The sequence below is a fragment of the Numida meleagris genome, chromosome 1 (genome assembly GCF_002078875.1).
Source record: "Numida meleagris isolate 19003 breed g44 Domestic line chromosome 1, NumMel1.0, whole genome shotgun sequence".
NCBI lineage: Eukaryota > Metazoa > Chordata > Aves > Galliformes > Numididae > Numida > Numida meleagris.
This window is the reverse complement of record NC_034409.1, coordinates 165,644,904-165,662,859: the sequence shown is the minus strand read 5'-3', so window position 1 is coordinate 165,662,859 and position 17,956 is coordinate 165,644,904. Positions and strand designations below refer to the sequence as shown.

The 17,956-nt window shown below is 44.0% G+C and overlaps 1 protein-coding gene and 2 long non-coding RNA genes across 6 annotated transcripts in view; 1 reads left to right on the top strand and 2 right to left on the bottom strand.

Moving 5' to 3' along the window:
- Positions 1,616-2,687, bottom strand: LOC110388654. The gene is made up of 3 exons (XR_002432948.1): positions 2,391-2,687; positions 1,947-2,117; positions 1,616-1,852 (listed from the first exon to the last, which is right to left on the bottom strand). It is a non-coding gene; the product is annotated as an uncharacterized LOC110388654 (long non-coding RNA).
- ERICH6B (glutamate rich 6B) overlaps positions 5,050-17,956 on the top strand; it is a 33,603-nt gene continuing 20,696 nt past the window's right edge. For 2 of the 4 annotated variants that reach the window (XM_021375706.1, XM_021375679.1), the window contains exons 1-2: positions 10,606-10,694; positions 17,374-17,796. In XM_021375706.1, the coding sequence (XP_021231381.1) occupies positions 17,433-17,796 (364 nt within the window). In that variant the 5' untranslated portion in view covers positions 10,606-10,694; positions 17,374-17,432. Of the gene's footprint in view, positions 5,515-10,592; positions 10,695-17,373; positions 17,797-17,956 lie in introns of those variants that run through there. The other 2 variants (XM_021375700.1, XM_021375689.1) reach the window with 2 other exon arrangements.
- LOC110387535 lies at positions 7,736-10,414 on the bottom strand. Its single transcript, XR_002432555.1, has 3 exons — positions 10,331-10,414; positions 10,002-10,171; positions 7,736-8,453 (listed from the first exon to the last, which is right to left on the bottom strand). It is a non-coding gene; the product is annotated as an uncharacterized LOC110387535 (long non-coding RNA).

Below are 17,956 nucleotides of genomic sequence, written 5' to 3'. Positions count from 1 at the left end.
CTCTACTCTTAACTCCACGTACCACCCCTTGCTGCCTCGTGCTTCTGCCCTGTCTCCCTAAAATTGACTACACTAGATAACCACATTTCATCCTTCAAGAAATCACAAAATACTTTACTTGGCATTGCACTCATGCTCCGCTGGGCAAAACACTCCTCAATACAGCTCTCCTGGTCTTAACAAGTATACAGCTTTCGTTCTCCCCTTTTGTTTTCCCTAAACCTCTAGGGGTACAGAAACTGTTTGGCAAGGTTGTTATGATCAGGTTTGACTTTCAGAAACACTCTCTACGCTGTGGGTTTCTGTGGTAGTAGTTTCATCACCTGAATTCTGCAAGGAGCTCCACATCCATCTCCAAGGGGTTGCCTCCCACGATGTTTTTTGCCCATTAAAATTGCACCCAGGCTTTGACTGGAGCTGGTGGATTTGGGCAATACAAGCGTCTTGTTAACAATATAAACAGCTTGAAGGGTCTTTCAAGCCTATTGTTGTAGAGAGCAGGTTTGACAAAAATACGCATAAAGCATAGGAAATTAAAAAAAAAAAAAAGAATGTAGAATTATACCAAAACATCAAACATGGAGTGATGCTGAAGAGAGACAGTTTCAAGCTTTTTGGAGGCACAGGTTTACCCCTGTAGCGTGTACCATGCTTTGATGGACCACAGCACATTTTGCTCAGAGGAACATGATTTTAACAGCTGTTCATCTCAGGGTTTAAATTGCTGCTGGAGTGTTTTTTTAATGGTATGCCAGAAGTAGAGAGATTTCAGCAATAAAAGAAGAGAATAAATAGTTAGATCCCAGGTACTACTGTTTGGTGCACCTAGGAACAGTTAAAATGTAATTTTAGAAATGTTATGTAACCCCTAGGAATGATTTTATGCCAGAGAAACAGCCCATTTTATCCATCTCCCTCAACTCTTAATCTGCAAAGTCTATCCTGGGGTGATTGGAGATGACAAAAGTTCTTATAAATCTACCTGCTCACGTCTGTGCAAATGGGGGGTCATGGTCCATCCAAGCGCTCTGTGTTGACACTGTAAAAATAACTGGAGCAAGACCACACATTCAGAGAAATGCAATGAGAAAGAAATAGGTTAAACTGTTTTCATACGTGTCCGGAGGATATCATTAACATTAATGTAGTCATAAAGCAGCGCCTGCTGGCTCAACGCAGCAAGTCTTTGCCTAGTAACAATTAACTCTTCAAAAAATAATAGAGAAGAATTTTCCTTCCCCCTTCTTGCCCCAAGCACAATAACTTGTTTCCTGCAAAGCATTATTAATTATAATGTCCTTGCTTCTTTGCTTCTCTTGGAGTCCCACCAGTGACATAAGCTTCATACTAAGGTGTATCTCAGTGGGGCAAGTGTGGAGATATTGGGCTTTAAAAAATATTACACTACTTTTTATTACTATTGTTGTTCCTCACTTGGTGTAGTACTTTGCCTCTTAATCATCCAGAAGGGAGAAAAAAAAAGCATATATGTTACAAAGTTAATGCCCACATCTCATTTAGGTGAAGGGAGAAATTCCCTGAAGATGTTCATACCACTGTAACATCAGTGATTCAGTGGGCAAATTCTGAGTAAAAGGGGTGGGTGGGTGGGATGTGTGATGGGACAGGGAAGAGATACTCCTCAGTGTAGTGGGGTCAGAGCAGTGGGGTGACCCTACTTCTGGGGCCAACTGTAAGGCTCTAAGACCACACAGCTGCGTGTTAAGGCTGTGCTACTAGTGCTACCTTGCACATGCTCTCAGTTCCCCCTCAGTGGTCCTTTTACACCAGCTCTTCTCCAGTGCACTCAAATGATGGCAACTACCTGCTGTGCAGATTTCCTACGGTGGCCCTGGGGAGCAGAACACCATAATGTGTACTATCCAATGGGTTCCCCCGCAAACACATAAAATTTATATCTTTGATTTACAGAGTAATAAACATACTCTTGTCTATAGCTGTCTTCTACAACACAAATCATGGGGGACAAAATGTTCTCCCAGCAGTCACTCATCTCAGACAGCAGCAGGCATCATTCCTGGTCTGAAGAGCACTGGCTGCACAAGAAGCAAATGTAAGCCTCTTCTATGTAGGGAATGGATGGTTCTTCTATTTTCCTGTAAGGAGGGGTGAGATGGCAGAAAAACACAATGTACACACGTATGTTTTGCATGGTAATTCTTAATATTTAACCTGAGCATTGCGGTGGAAACTATAAGCCCCCAAGACTTCTCTACAAGGTACAAATACTGTATGTGGCAGTCTCCCCATTAACTGAAACACCATTTGACGTAATATAAACACTGAGGTTATGCGGTATACTAATGCCACTCTTCTTATCTCATCAAAGTTCCTTTCTGCATAGACAGAGTATAAAAAATATGACTTACTGCTTATATTCACTAATGCCTCCCAGCTTGTCATGGTCCAAGTGCCACGGAGCTCACTGCTGAATGGACAAACACCAAGGGCTCTTGTTCTCGTAATAGAAAGACAGTAATGGGTTAATGGTTCCTGTCTAAAGTCAAATTGACAGTAGTCTGCAGCTTGCTGAAAGCTGCACAATGTGTGCCTGCTTGCATGTTTATTCACAGATTTGTACTGCATAGCAAAAACAGTTGTTCTGGCTGCAATATCTCTTCAAAACCTCTTTTTTTTTTTTTTTTTTATGAGACCACAATGTCCTTCCTGAGCCATAAAATACTTTGTGTTATTTGCTGCTGTGATTGTCATATCTTCTGTATCTAACAAGGCACCTGGAGACTGTCCTCCTCTGTCTTGCTCAGATTTTTACCTGACACTAATAAGAAGCAAGCAGCCCAATGCCGCCTTGCTGAGGCAGAAAGGGGCACTCCGGTGACCTGGGAAGCCTCATCTGAAATGACTGAAGCAAAGCCTGTCACCAGCTCACAGACAGGGTACATGTCATCAGCCTGTATCTCCCCCACCTTCCACCCCAACACTGATTAATTTCTACAAGCCTCATCCCAAAAACAGATGAATGGCAGAAAGAAAGATATTTCTGAAGCTGTCAGGCCAATTTTTTTGCAATGCGTCTTTATCTTCTTTGCCTGATTGATCAAAGATGCTGTTATCTGCTGCACTTTACAGCCTCGTTGACTAGGCTTACCCTTGCCAACCCCAAGCCTTCAGCAATCATAAAACTGACTAAAACCAAAGTCAGTTCAAAAAATGAAAAAGTGGGGTATTTTTATTTGACATCTGGATTTTGGATCTTTTTAGAAGTCAAATTTCCCTCAAACCCCAGGGAGACAGAAGACTATTTTCTCTCTTTTCTTTCTCTCTTGCAAGACTGCTGTTTGGGGAGCTGAACTTGCACGATAAGGAGGGACTGTGCTGGCACTGCAGGTTGCACTGGAAGTACCAAGAGAGAGTGGGAAATTAACAACTTCTCTGCCAAACGATTAATCTCTCCTTCATCATATTTTCTTTTACTCTATGATTTTCTTCCCAGAATGTGCTTTCTTGTTATATATGCACTGAAGGATCACACTATCTACTTCACGCAACTCTGCCTCAGAAGAGCGAACCAGATAAAGGACTAGGCCAACCATCAGCCCATCCCCACCATGCCCACTAACCTTGTCCCTCAGTGCCACATCCACATGGTTCTTCAACACCTCCAGGGTCAGTGACTCTACCGCTTCCCTGGGCAGCCTGTGCCAGTGCCTCACCACTCTTTCTGAGAAGAACTTTTTCTTAATATCTAGCCTGAGCCTTCCCTGGCACAACATAAGGCCATCACCTCTCATTGCTGTTACCTGGGAGAAGGTACCCCCACCTCACCACAGTGTCCCTTCAGGTCATTGTAGAGAGCAATAAGGTCTCCCCTGAGCCTCCTCTTCTCCAGACTGAACAATCCCAGCTCCCTCAGCCGCTCCCCATAAGACTTGTGCTCCAGACCCCTTATCAGCTCCATTCCCCTTCTCTGGATCCCCTTCTCTGGACACGCTCCAGGGCCTCAATGTCTTTCTTGCAGTGAGGGACCCAAAACTGAACACAGTACTCGAGGTGCGGCCTCACCAGTGCTGAGTACAGGGGGAATGTTAATATCAGGTGAAACTGTCTCTTTCTGTGGGATACCTAACTTTTTTTTCTGAACAACTGAACTACTAAAAAACTCACTAAGTTAGAAGGCAGATGTAGTAATAAGAACTGAACTGTAATCTAGTCTCACTATGAAGATTATTGAAAATATCCTTGTTTTGAATGTCTTGTCACTTGCATATACATATAAAATGAATGATAGAGATAGCTTTTCTTCATTACACAGAGATCTTCTCGTAGTGTGTCTGAGGAACCAGAGGTACAAGATCACACATGTCACTGGGCAAAGTGCTTGTGGTAATCATTTTCATGGGGAAAAATAAGCACTTGCAGGATCACATACTTGATGTCATAACTTCTGTTAATGCTCACATCAATCATGTTGTCAAAGCTGTTTACAGCCCATGCCGGGATATTTCCAGCTTTTGACATGTTATGTCAAGGAGAAACAAAATCCTTGAAACATAATTTTGTCACTCTCTCTCTATAACTTACTGCTTACCCCCGCCCAGTAAACTCTTTATATCATTTTCATCTGTTTCAGAGTCCCACAGCCACTATCTCATTAGTAATGTCAAAATCACGTTATTCCTCTTCTGACAGGCTGCCCTGGGTTTCCCATAAAACTAACAAGGACTAGCATTTCCAATATTTAGACGGGCTACAGCATCCTTCTAACCCATGTTGCTCTGTTACTTCTTTGTACATTATATCAAGAATATACCATACTTTTTTTTTCATTTAACACCTCTATATCTAACCAGTAATCATTTGCTTGTTCTGATTTATGTTTCTTCTAGGTTTTGGCCAAAGTTTAGATCTAACCTAAGATATAGTAGTCCAGGAGGAGAGTGTGAGAAAGAGAAAGGGGTGAAGGATCCGTAAGTCTGGAATTATAAATGATCCCTTTCTCTGTATTTTTGCCCAGAATAAAATAATGGTGAAATCCAAAGATTTATCTCCATTCATACCATTACCGTATAACAGGGGCTCTGGAGCCAGGTGTTTTAGCCTACAAAGACCTGGCACCCATTAACTGAGTAAGTACCAGCACAGAAAACTTCTAGGAGCATCTACTGAGAAGAGACAAGCCCAAATGCGCTTTACAACACCACCAAATGAGGTTAACTCAGCCTGATGGAATGGCCTTAGGAGAACTGACAGCAAGGCTGTGAAAAATGGATAGGTACATGTCATGGTTTTGTGATTTTTTTTGTTGTCGGTATTCCACATCTTAACATCATGTAAAGCACTGACAGTTAAAGAGTTAATCTTCTGGTTCTCGGGAGTGCCATTTTTGGGTGCTTGGTTCTCCGAGGTGGAGGGGAGGAGCTGCACGCCCCAGGAGTCTTTGCGTCTGGAGGGGCTGGTGAAGCTGCCTGGTAGACGGGGAGTTCTCTCTTCATATGTGGTAGAGAAGCACGTGGTCCCCCTGCAGCTTACAGAGTAAGAATATCAGCTTTGAACTCTCTCTTTCACTGTTTTGATTTATTGGCCTCAATTTTGATATCATATTTAGTAAATTGGCGTTCCTCCTCAGATTGTTGCCGCTGTTTAGATCCGTCTGCGGTTTTCCTACCCTTTCCCCTTTTCCCTTTGTTCTCCCCAGGGCGTGGGTCCGCAGGTCCCCTGCTGCATTAGCCACTGGACCAGGCCGGGCCGGCCCCTAAACCGACGACACTTTTTTTTTCCTTTCTTTCTTTTCCAGGCCTGTGGGCCTGCTGTACTCCTGTCACAGACACAGATCCGTAGATAATGCTGTGACAGTACAATTCCATTCAAAGAGCAAAATAACCCAGAAATGGGCAGGGGAGAGGAGGAAGATGCAGGCGGGGATGAGGGGGGTCAAAAGCAGTCCAAAAATTGTGCAGATAGCTGAAGCATAAAAACCAAATCAGTACTACTCTGAGACCTTGGTCATAAACTTTAAAGGCTTGTTATCTTTATGAAGCTTTCAATAGCATAGAAAGAAGGGTCAGTTTCCCCTTATTTTATACCTTTTCTGTTGGACACTTCCTATTCTATCTTTCTCTCTGTTTTAGTTTAAACAATATATCTTGTGCAATTGTTACCATAAAGCAGACTGTTAGCAAGGACAGAGGTGTGTGCCAACTGGAAACAGCCCAGCTCTTATACCTTCCCAAGGTCATTCCTCATAAGCCCAGTCTGAGGACACCAAGCCTGATGGGAAGCCAAAGACAAGGATAGCAAAGGGACAGCGTGACCCAGGAATTTGCTGGGATGTGTGCCTGAGTGCAGCAAGATCTCAAGCCTTTGATCTGTTGACAAATACTGTCTGCCTCCAAGGAGTCCAGTGCCAGGAGCAGAGGCCATGGGCACAAACTGGATCACAGGAGGTTCCCTCTGAACACCAGGAGCACTTCTGTGCTGTGCAGTGACAGAGCACTGGCACGGGCTGCCCAGAGGCTGTGGGTCTCCTCCTTGAGGATCTCCTAGAGCCGCCTGGACGTGGCCCTGGGCACCCTGCTCTGGGTGTTCCTGCTGGGGCAGGGGCTGGAGCAGAGGGACCTCTGCCACCCTCAGCCGTGCTGTGAAGTACTGGATTATAAAATGTCCTGATACATCTGCACAAAGGGCATTGTGCCAGAGTAGCAGGACAAAACCATCAGGAAAACTTGCAAAGTTTAGTTTTGGGAAAAGTTGATAGAAAGCCCTCCAAATCTTGCTCCAACCAGGCTTTCCCAAGGATTTAACAGGGAAAAAATCTGAAAATTCCAATAAATCCTCTTTTAAGTCACGTTATGGATATGTGATGCTTCATCATTCTTTACACTATATCAGCTGCGGACTTTTCATTTCCCGGAATCTACTAATAGCACATCCTATAATTAGATATCTGTCCTTCGCAATCAGCACTACAGCTTTCTGTTCAGAGGAGAAAAATTGTAGGGCGGGAGAACCACTCAAGAGCATAGGAAAGAGCTGTCACTAGTGTAGTGAGGCTGGTTAATGGTTTCACAAACATCATTAGGAGAGAACAGGTCCTTACTTTCATGATGTAGCAGGCTAATAAATACATTCCTGTTCATTTATCTGTCTGATTGAACCTGGCTGAGGTTTAGGGTTCACACTCATTCTCTCAGACTGTAGTAGTTAAATAACACATTTCTTCTGATTTCTTCCTCCCCCATAAGCATGAGCTATTGGCCTGAACAACTAGCCATGGACTATTCATGCTAATTAACACTGGTCAAGATTGGCTTTTGAAGTCTGATACAGCAATTAGGCTCAGAAAGGCATGCAGGAGCATTGCTGCCCAGCATTCTACTCTAATATTTTGCCCCACTTCAGGAGTGAGAATCAGACCAATGAAAATGCAGTGTGCCATTTTTTGTTCTTTGGTTTGCAGTTGTGGGCAAGCAAGAGCCTGACTGTCACTTGGATGTCTTGGAAAGAATTGACTCATAGAATCATTAAGACTGGAAAAGATCACTAAGATCACCTAGTCCAACCACCGGCCCATCCCCACCATGCCCACTGACCATGTCCCTCAGTGCCACACCTACATGGCTCTTGAACACCACTAGGGACACCTCCTCCACCACCTCCCTGGGGAGTTTGTACCAGTGCCTCACCACTCTTTCTGAGAAGAAATTTTTCCCAGTATCCTGGCACAGATGGAGAGTAGCAGTAGGAGAACACTTCAGATTAAAATGTTGGCCCACTGGAGTCACAATGACATCAACAGAGTCAGGGATTTTACATTCAAAGGCAGACACATTTTGCCAGCTTTATTAAAGCTATTAGGGGCAAAAGAACAAAAAATAGTCCAGTAAGATTGCCTCCAGCAAAGCAAAATTCTGCTCTTCACTGCACTGCGATGTGAGTCCACGAAAACCCCATGAACCGTTCTGGTGGGATTCCTCCAGACTCACTTTTGTGTCTGGAAAAATAAATGTCCCCACTGAGCTTCATTTGACTGCATTTTATAATGGATTTCACTCCAGTGCAGCATCTCACTATTCACTCCAGCAAAACGGCCTCTGGAGGAAGGAAGGACAGTTCACAGAGATAATCCTCTGCACATCATTTACGTGATAGTCTTTTCATCTCTGAGGTTTCCAAAGCCAGGAGGGTTATTCTCGGGGCCACACATATTCAAATTCATGCTAAATCAAAAGGGCTGCCTGCTGCGGAGCTTGATTGGATTTGGACTAAGAACGTTGCTTTCTGAAGTCAGCTCCAGTGTAGATCATTTTTTTTCCAGCACCTAATCACAATGGTGAGAACGTAAATCATGCAAATTACCATGAGGGAGACTGATGAATGAGCACCGCAGGAACTCCAGCTCCAATCCACCTCGAGGTCACCACAGAGGAAGGTCCTTCTGCAGGGCGGTTTTCTACTGCCTGACACATCCAGCTCTGGGTGAGAAGCGAAGTGTGCCACGTTTGCTTCTGTTTTCCCTGTGACCTATCCCATTAACTGTAAAACAAAGCCTGCCAAGTGTCTTTGCTTTAGAGGTTTATTGTGTTTTTTTTTTATCATTCACTTATAAACTGTGCTCTTAATAATTGGATGTAAGACAAAATTCTCAGAAGCTCAAAAGTGAGGTCTCTGAGTGCGTGGGAATTCCATCCTCTCAATATTTATGTTTAGCATTTAAATACTTCATGCAAAAATAATGACTTCGATTCCTGAGGCCTTCCCTCTCTTATCTCAAAACCTGTTCATGCACATGCTCTGGGATCTCTATGCAAATTTAAAAAGGAGATTAAGTTGTATGTGTAGTAAATCCTGCTTTTATATTAAATGGGTAAGGACTAGCAGAGGTCCTTTGGATTAAAAATAGGTCTATGTTTGCTGAGCTGACTAAGGCTCACTCCTCTGGCTATCCTGTCATGCAGAACTGACTTTTTCTCTGTAAGAAATTCGAGTTGGTTATAAAATCCATAGCACATGAGAGGCATGTATATATATATACGCCTCTCTAATATATATATATATATTATATAATATTATATAATACAATATATATATAATATATATTATATTATATTATATTATACAATATATAAATTTGATTTAAATTACTTTATTTCAGGGAAATCCACTTGCCAAACAAAACCACTCCTGTTTCGTAATGAGAAGTCAATCCCCAGTCCCTGTTAACAGCACCATTGCACGCCCCTGATTCTTCCATCTGAGTGCATGGGGGGACATTTTGGGGTCACAAGGTGAAAATCAAAATCATACTGTTCAGGAGAGGAGATGAGCAGTGCCCCTGGCTCCAGACACACAGAAAAGCCTCCATAGAATGATAGAATTGTTAAGGTTGGAAAAGACCACTAAAATAATCAAGTCCAACCATCAGCCCATCACCACCATGTCCACTAACCGTGTCCATCAGTGCCATGTCCACACGGTTCTTGAACACCTCCAGGGTCAGTGACTCTACCACTTCCCTGGGCAGCCTGTGCCAGTGCCTCACCACTCTTTCTGAGAAGAAATTTTTCTTAATATCCAACTCCCCTCTTACTGATTTTAGCGTCTTAGATCCCACATAAAGGTCAAATCCACTGACATTTCAGTGTGGTTTTTGCTACTGTTCTACCAAAGAGGAAGAGCAGGCTGCAATATTGAGCCAAAGGGGATATCAAGCTTTGCAGGCAGCCCATTTTCATGGTCACTGACCTTGTCACATTTTGTTTTGTTTCACCTGTTGCCGTTTGCTCCCCGTAAGACAAAACTGGCTGGAAAGGACAAAACACGGAGACCACACGCTTCCTGACATCACCAGCGTATCTTGCTGGACTGCAGCAAGCCCTCCCTTGCAATGTGGTTTCCCTTTCAAGCACTCTCTGAATGAAACGAAGAAGCAGCTTTTGCCTGAGTCATTGACCCTTGTGAGGATGTCAGACCCTTTCAGCTCAAACACTCAGCCGCCAGAAGAATAAGCAACCTTATTTCACCTTTGGTTGGAGGAAAAAGTCCAGAGAGCCTTTTGAAGGACGGCAGGATGGGATGCCATGCAGTCATTCAATGCCCCAACATCAGCAGGGATGAGGATGACATTGCACTGCAGACAATGGGAACAGCTCGTGGCAGAGAGGGCTCAGGATACAGCGCGTACTGGCCAGCTCTGAAAGAAAAAAACAGTGAGAAAGTCCTTGGATGGAGACCTTCCAGCATGACTTCAACAGATGGGTCCAAGGGTGACATGTTTGGGCTGTCCTCATGGAGAAACACCCAACGAGCTTGCAGGTCAGCATACTGCTTTCAGAAAACGAGGCAGTCTGACCTCCACAATGTGGTCTCACATGTCCTTCGCCAAGGCAAGAGCCTGCACCGGTACCAGGATCCCTCAGCCCTGTGGAAACATCTGGGACAGATTGCAAGCTGGCGGGAACCACCATCTCCTTGCCTGCAGGGATGTGCTAGGTGGTAAAGGAGTGGTGACCAACAAGGAGGGGGCACTGTTGCTAAGGCCCCAGGGACCATGATGGAATGAGGGGACAATGGGACAAGGGGAAGGAGTCCACGAACCCTTGGGCCACTGGTGGCCAGGAGGGTGTCCTGGTCATCTCATCACCACCAGGTCTCTGCCCGCCCTTTGTTGGCCTGGGGCAAGGTGGTTTCCTTTCTCCTCCAGGTAAAGGAGAAAGGTAAAGCTGTCCTTCACATTTTTATTGGGGGGAATCTTCTTGGGTTGGCCAGACATGACTCTCAGATGCTGCTTCACAGTTTCCCCCATGTTTCCTTGTAGATTCCATTTTTGTTGCTCTTCTCCCATTTTCCCTTTTTGCTTAGGTGATGAAAACCAAATCCCTGCAAGCAGGTACAGATGGGTGATGGCAGAGCGGGAGATATGCAGAGCCAACCTCTCCCTTGAGCCCCATCCCCCCGGCATCAGAGCTGAAATGTGGGATTAATAATGTACTACAGCATACCTTAAACAAGTGAAATCAAAAAATAAACTGTTTTCCTCCCAAATCTGGTCCTCATGAGAGCTGGAGCCAGGTGACACCCTGGGGCTGGCAGACCCTACAAATGACTCATAGGGACAGCACAGCTTTACAGGGGACCTCTTTTCACTGCACCTCCTGGCAGTACATAGGCTGTTCAGAGCAGCGGGTAGTTCTTAGGGCATTTGGTATGACCGTGTCTCAGATGGGTGAGTGCTGATCCATGGGTAGCTCTTGGTTTCTTTCTGTTTCTCTGTTTTATCTACATAAACAATGTTTGCATTCATTAGTCTCTTTACCTTTGTTGTTGTTGTTTTTTTTTTCTCACATTGTGATCTCATACATTTCTACTTTGGAACTTGTAGCTTTAACAGACAGCTTTGTGAAGATGTGTGTTCGGGTTTTTTTTTTCCTGAGTTTTACCACAGCAGTTATATTTCTAGGTGCTTACTTTGGAGAGTATAGCTTTGGAGACAATAGCACAAAAAGAGGCTCAGCTGAACAGCATGAGTATGGTTTTTTTCTGTCAAGGGAGGGAAGAGAAATCGGATAGCTCCTCAGCACTTCCTCAGTGTTACTGTCTGTACGTCTGTGATTTATTCTGCTCTAAACCTAGAGTAACTTCAGTTATTCAGTATTGCTGCAAATTCACGCTGATTGTGTCACAACTGCAGCCTTATGCTCTATGGTTTGGGACGGATGGATTAATTATGCATTGTTTGGCACCTGCAAGAAATGTCATTGTGATCTCTCCTAAAATATTTGGCTTCTGCTGAGGGCAGGGCAAGAGACAGCGCTGCTCAGAGCAAAGCAGGAGGGGCTCTGATAAAACCATCACCAGCAGAAGACCCTGCAGATGAGAGAACCAGGTTCTGCACAAAACACTTCTGCCCGCAACACACTGCAGTGCTAGAAATCAAAGCTGCAGATAGCAATAACACGTTACCTGGAGCCCATCACTGCAAATCTCCCACAGCACTGCTGGACAAATCCTCTCTCTTGCAAAGCATCTTTATTTGCAGAGCAGCTTTATTGAGGGATTTCTGTGCAGTCAGACAACCTCACTTCATCTGGCTTCTTGTGTCTCTTGTGACACAGACCCCAGAATAACACTAATGACCACAATTTACAACGTGAGCTGTTACGTTTTACTGTGTTGTGTAATTGCTATCCTGTTGAACAAGGAGGATTGCTGAAGAATATTCATGAAGTGTAGCATGTGTCCCAAGGATGCACAGGGTGCCATAGACACAAGGGCTGCTCTACAGGAGCCCGCTCAAGATTTTTCTGTGTGATTTACAGTAACTGATTACTCACCAAATGTCTTCAACTGTGTGAGATGGTTTTAGTTTATGAGATTGTTTTCTCTGCAAGATAAATGGCTGTAACACAGAACTTGGAGTTCTTGTCTGGACACAACTGTAGTGGTAAAAATGAGTGAAGCATTCTGCCCTTTTTTTAGTGGGCTTGTTCCATAATTAAAGTTTACGAGTGTTTTAACATATATGTATCTTTTAAACATGTATATATATCATATGAGGAAAGTAGAAAGATTCCGTGATAAGATTCCCCCCTACAAGCATGAACACTATGAAATAGTAAAGGAAAGCAAAGGCTGATCAAGCTCATATTTGCCCAGTATTCTCTCCAGACCCACTGCAGAGTGGAAATCCCCCCATCATGTCTGCATATGAAAGCCTCTCTAGCCTTGTGTACACAGCAGACCTTTTGGGATATGCGCTGGAAGCTTACAATTGGAATTAATTTAGTTGACATTTCTTGGTATGGAGTGAAGTTTAATCCTCATTTGTTGTCATTCAATTCTGTGCCTTCTACTGCTGACCAGGGAGCTGTGGCAATACAAATAATTCAGTTTCCTCTTGGATGATCATAGAATCATAGAATGGTTTGGGTTGGAAGGGACCTTTAAGATCATCTAGTTCCAACCTCCTGCTGTAGGCAGGGACACCTCCCTCTAGACCAGGTTGCTCAAAGCCCCATCCAGAATGACCTTCAGTGCTTCTACGGAGGAGGCATAGATTTCACAGGGGAGGCATCATCTCTAACCATGTGTTTGGAGAGCCTGGCCAGGGATGCTGGGTCACGTCAACAAAAGTGGTTGACAGTGTTTTCCTGGTCCTTGCACCCAAAGCAAGGACACCAACTCAAGGACCTTGGTCGTAGGGCTGTGGTTGAAGTGGGCCATGAAAGCAAGAACAAGCAAAATATGAGGGGAACTGTGCCAGCAAAGCAATTCAGCTTTTATTAACAGGAACAAAATCATCCCTCTCCCTTTGTCTCCTGATGAATTGGAGGAAATTGCTTCCCAAGCCCTTAGCCTTCCAGCTACTTCAGCTGTGTTTTGTTTCTCCAAGATTCAAATATTCTGACTAGCATATTATTATGAGAACAGAAGAGCTATAGAGAAAGTGAAGCTTCACATAGGAAATAGCCAATAAGTGTGGCTTTAAATTCACTTGATTTTTATGGAGAGCTCTGACGTCATGAACAGATATGGCTTTGGAGGAGATGTGTTGCTGTGCTGCACATGTGTTTGTGAACGTTTAGTGGACGATCTCCTGTGGCATTGTAATGGACTGCTTACTGTAATCTATTAGATTTTAAGCATGTAATTCTGATGTGACTGATTTTGCTATTTAATACTGGTCCCACGAACTCTGAGCTATCAGAAGCAAGAGAACTCTTTTTTGTGTGATAGTATTTAGTGAGACTGGGAGAACATTTATTTGCATTTTGCAAAAAAGATGGAGCTTTGTAAGGAAAGCACGTATCAGGTCAAGTGAAAAATTTGATGGTTTAATATCAAAATCCTAGAATAGCTCATGATGCAGAGAGAGAGGCCAAGTTCCAAAGCAGAGATCTTTAAATTTGGCACTTTCAAAATGTGGCATGTCATCCCTCTAATTTGCCATGGGCTTTTTGTTTTGAACATTTCGTTTGATGAAAGCAAGCACGCACTAACACAAAAAAACAACCCTCTTTAGAATTCAGTAAAATGCCTCATTTGGTCCTCTTCAGTTTCCTGGAAAAGTTCAACGCGAACATTCAAGTGCTGCATTTCTTCCGATGGTCGTGAAACTGCTGATCTGTTAGTTGTGCAGCTTTGATGAGCCAAGTGCAAGGAGAGGGTATTCTAGAAACTACTGTGATTGATCCTACTCATCAGGACCATCCCCATGAGAGTGAGAGCTCAGCCTGCTAGTTACAGTATGAGCACAGAGACCAAGAGGATCTGCCCTGAAGGCTTTACCCCCCTAAATATAAGATTATCAAAGAATTAGCTGCATTGCTTTAGGTAGAGCAACACAGGGTGAACGAGCCTATTTGAAGTAACTCACTCCCCACCACTGGAAGAGGAGTTCTTCTGGGAGTTGGATATTTGGAAAAAGTTCTTCTCAGAAAGAGTGGTGAGGCACTGGCACAGGCTGCCCACGGAGGTGGTGGAGTCACCATCCCTGGAGATGTGCAAAAAAAGGGCAGATGCGGCACTGAGGGACATGGATTACTGGGCATGGTGGGGATGGGATGTGTGTTAAAGAACAGGCCCTGCCACTGGGCTCTACTTCTTCTGCAGAGAGCCAGGCAGAGGAGCAAAGCCGCTTGTTCACAGCTTGCTCCTTTTTTTCCTTTTTCTTTTGAAATGTGCTCAGTTCAGTTGTTCTTTGATGCATTCAAATTCCCTAAGTTTTAAGGCTGTAGAGGAGGTAAGCAGACTTTGCTAAGAATAAACAAAATAGCCTTTTAAATGTTCTCAGGAGAGGAGGTATTCAGGATGGCAGCCAGTGTTCAGAGGTGATGGTGTGTGGGGCTGACCTTGGTGAAACATGGCAGCTGGCCAGAGGTGAGGAGAACCACTGTGCACGGATACAGGGCAAGGACAGCCCTGCCATGCAGACACTGTGAAAACAGCACCAAATTGCCCCAGAATTCTCTTTGAGAGTGTCCAGGTCCGTGTATTGCTATCCAGGACAAATTACATGGTATGAGAGTGGGGAGATGATGTTAATGCTGGTTTGAAGGAAGCAACAACCAAACAACAGGATGAGACATCAGCAGTGGGCACAAACTGGAGCACAAGAAGTTCTGTCTGAACACCAGGAGCACTTCTGTGCAGTGACAGAACATTGTAAATGTAGTAAAGTATGGTTAAGAAGCAATCTCAAAAATTTGTTGCAACAGAAACAATAGAAATGGTCATAAAATGCAGAAATGACAGACCTTCCCATAAAAGCTTGTTCTCTAGGGAGTTAAAAATCAATATAATTGGACAGTATGATAATGAGATGTTCTCTGTCCCAGCAATGAAGGATGCGCTGTTAGGCTGCCACTAGTAAATCTAGATGCTTTAAAGTCTAGATGTAGACACCTAGCCCAGTTCAAACAGTACTAAAAGAAAAACCTTTTGGATCCTCCTGGGTCTTTGATATTGAGATGACCGATGAAAACTATCCTGAGAGAGGGATAAGGGGAAAATTAGAGATAGACCTCAGTGTGAACCAACAGACTCTTAGGGAAGATAGCTTTTGTCTGATCCGCTTAGTGATTTCTTCTAATGAGATTTATAAGCTCAACTGATAAATGGAAAGTATTGATACCCTATACAAGTGCATCTCTGTAGCACTTGACTTGATTCTGTTAAGCACTTTTATAAAGAAACTAAACTAGGTCAGCCTTGTGGATTGACACCTACTAACCAGGAAATCTCAGTCTTTAGTATGGAAAGATCATGTCACCACAGCAGCATCACAGACTCACAGAATGTTTTGAGTTGGTAGAGACCCTCAGAGACCATTGAGTCCAACCCCCCTGCCATGGACAAGGACACCTTTCATTTAATCAGGTTGCTCAAAGCGCTGTCCAACCCAACTTTGAACACTTCTAGTGATGGGGCATCCACAGCTTTTCTGGGCAACCTATTCCAGCTCCTTAGCACCTTCATTGTGAAAAAATTCTTCACAAACCAGAGCTGTCTGACCCCACCTGGTCCCAGTGGATGGTGCTGCACCATTTTGCTTGGCATTTCTCTAGTCTCTTCTTAGAACTTTCCAATAAGGCAGACTCAACAGCCTTCCCAGGCAGGCAGCCCTCCATGTGGTACTGTTCTTTGAAAGGCAAATGCAGAAGAACAGAGTCAACAGTCTTCACCAGGTGCCCATGCAGTTGCCTTCCTCCAAGGCCCCGTGAGATGTACCTCCTGGCATAGTTCCCACCAGGGAGGGCCAGGCAAGAGGCAAGAAGCAGGTCCACTTGAATGGTCCCCTCTGTGTGTGCTGTCAGAGACCACTCTCCCCAAGCAGAAAGAGAGGGCTGCCTAGTATGGAGATAATCCAGATGAGTGCCCCAAAGCTGACATCCAGTTGTGGGCCTGCCTCTGTAAAACAGCTGGAAACAGCTGTCTTGGTCTGCAGTCATTTGAAGCACGGGATCACCACGCCCAATGGGAACTGAAAGGGAGGGGAGAGCTAGGGACAGGAGAGGAGGTTGCAAAACACAAATGCTGCCATGCTAACCTTGTTATCCCCTCCTTTCTCTTTTGACATTAAACAGACTGAGTGGATGAAGGGAAGAAGCAGACACAATTAACCAGATATTGCAAACAGCAGGGCAAGTCACTTTTTATAACTAGTTTATGTCTCAGTCACACAACTGTACAGAATAATGCAATAACAAAAATTGTGCAGTATTTACTCTGAGTTCATTCACTGCGAGTCCTCTGAGAGCTGCTTTGTTTGTCTTCATTTAATTGGCATGGTCAGATGGCCACCAGCAAGACCAATTAAACAGATTCAATAGATTCTACTGTATATTTTTGTTGTTGTTTTTTTCTTCATCAGCGTGTAGCATAAAATGTCTAAAATAATTTGTCTGAGCACTGGTAATGAATATAAAATGCGCTCCGTTCCAGCCTGCATACAGTGAGTTTCAGCCATACAGCATTTTACAGCCAAAGCAAACTGGGTTAATAATGAAATCACTGATGCAGTCTTCAGTGCAGCCTTAGTGGGGACGAGGGTGCCATTGTATGTTACGACACAAGGTATCTGGTTGCCTCTCTGAGCACAGGCAGGCATTCTGCGGTCTGTTTGTGCTTTCTTAGCCGTCTTAAGCTTTGGCGTTTAAGTGGTAGGTGGAATCTGTTTAACAAAATCCCACCAACGGGACTTCAGCCTGTCTTTAATATCAAATATTTGTTTAAGTGCTTTGTTGAATCGGAGCCTAGTAGATCCTCTCTAAAAGAAAGTGATTTTCAATCTAATAAGGTTATCTTAGTGTGAACGTTTTAACTACATCAATCAATACGCCCGTCAGGAGCAAATGACTAATGGGATTTCTCTCTTCTCTCTTTCTTTGTTACCAGAATGATGAATTGACTTTGCCTGTTGCTGAAGAGTCTCATCTCCTTAATGCATTGCAGATATGTCTAATGGACGCAAGCTGTCAGGGTCTGGCAGTAACCAGTCCCCACCAAAAATATTTTCCCCTGGGACTGTTCCATCAGATTCCAGCTCTGCTCTCACAGAGGAAAATGTGAAAAGGCTGGAAAAGAAGTACGCTACTTCTGAGGAAGCCTTCAATAAGAAGAGAATACGAGATTATATCAAGCAGAGTAATCTTGCTCTCTCCCGCAATGAGAAAACTGGGGAAACCAGCACGGAGATTGTCTGGGATGAAGAGCCTGAAGGAGCCTCCTCATCCTTTCCAGCAAATCAGGGGGAAAACAGCAAAGAAGTTTGCCAGAGCACCTATGCAGTAGTTCCAAGGAAAGATAAGTCATTAACAGGTAACATTAGCAGCAGTCTGTTAGGGGAAAGGCAACTGTCCTTGGTCTTCCCTTAGTTTCTGTTTGCATATGGAAAACATGAGTGCTATGCATGGGCACTTGGAATGGTGCTGGGTTTTAGAATCATAAAATCATTAAGATTGGAAAAGACCACTAAGAT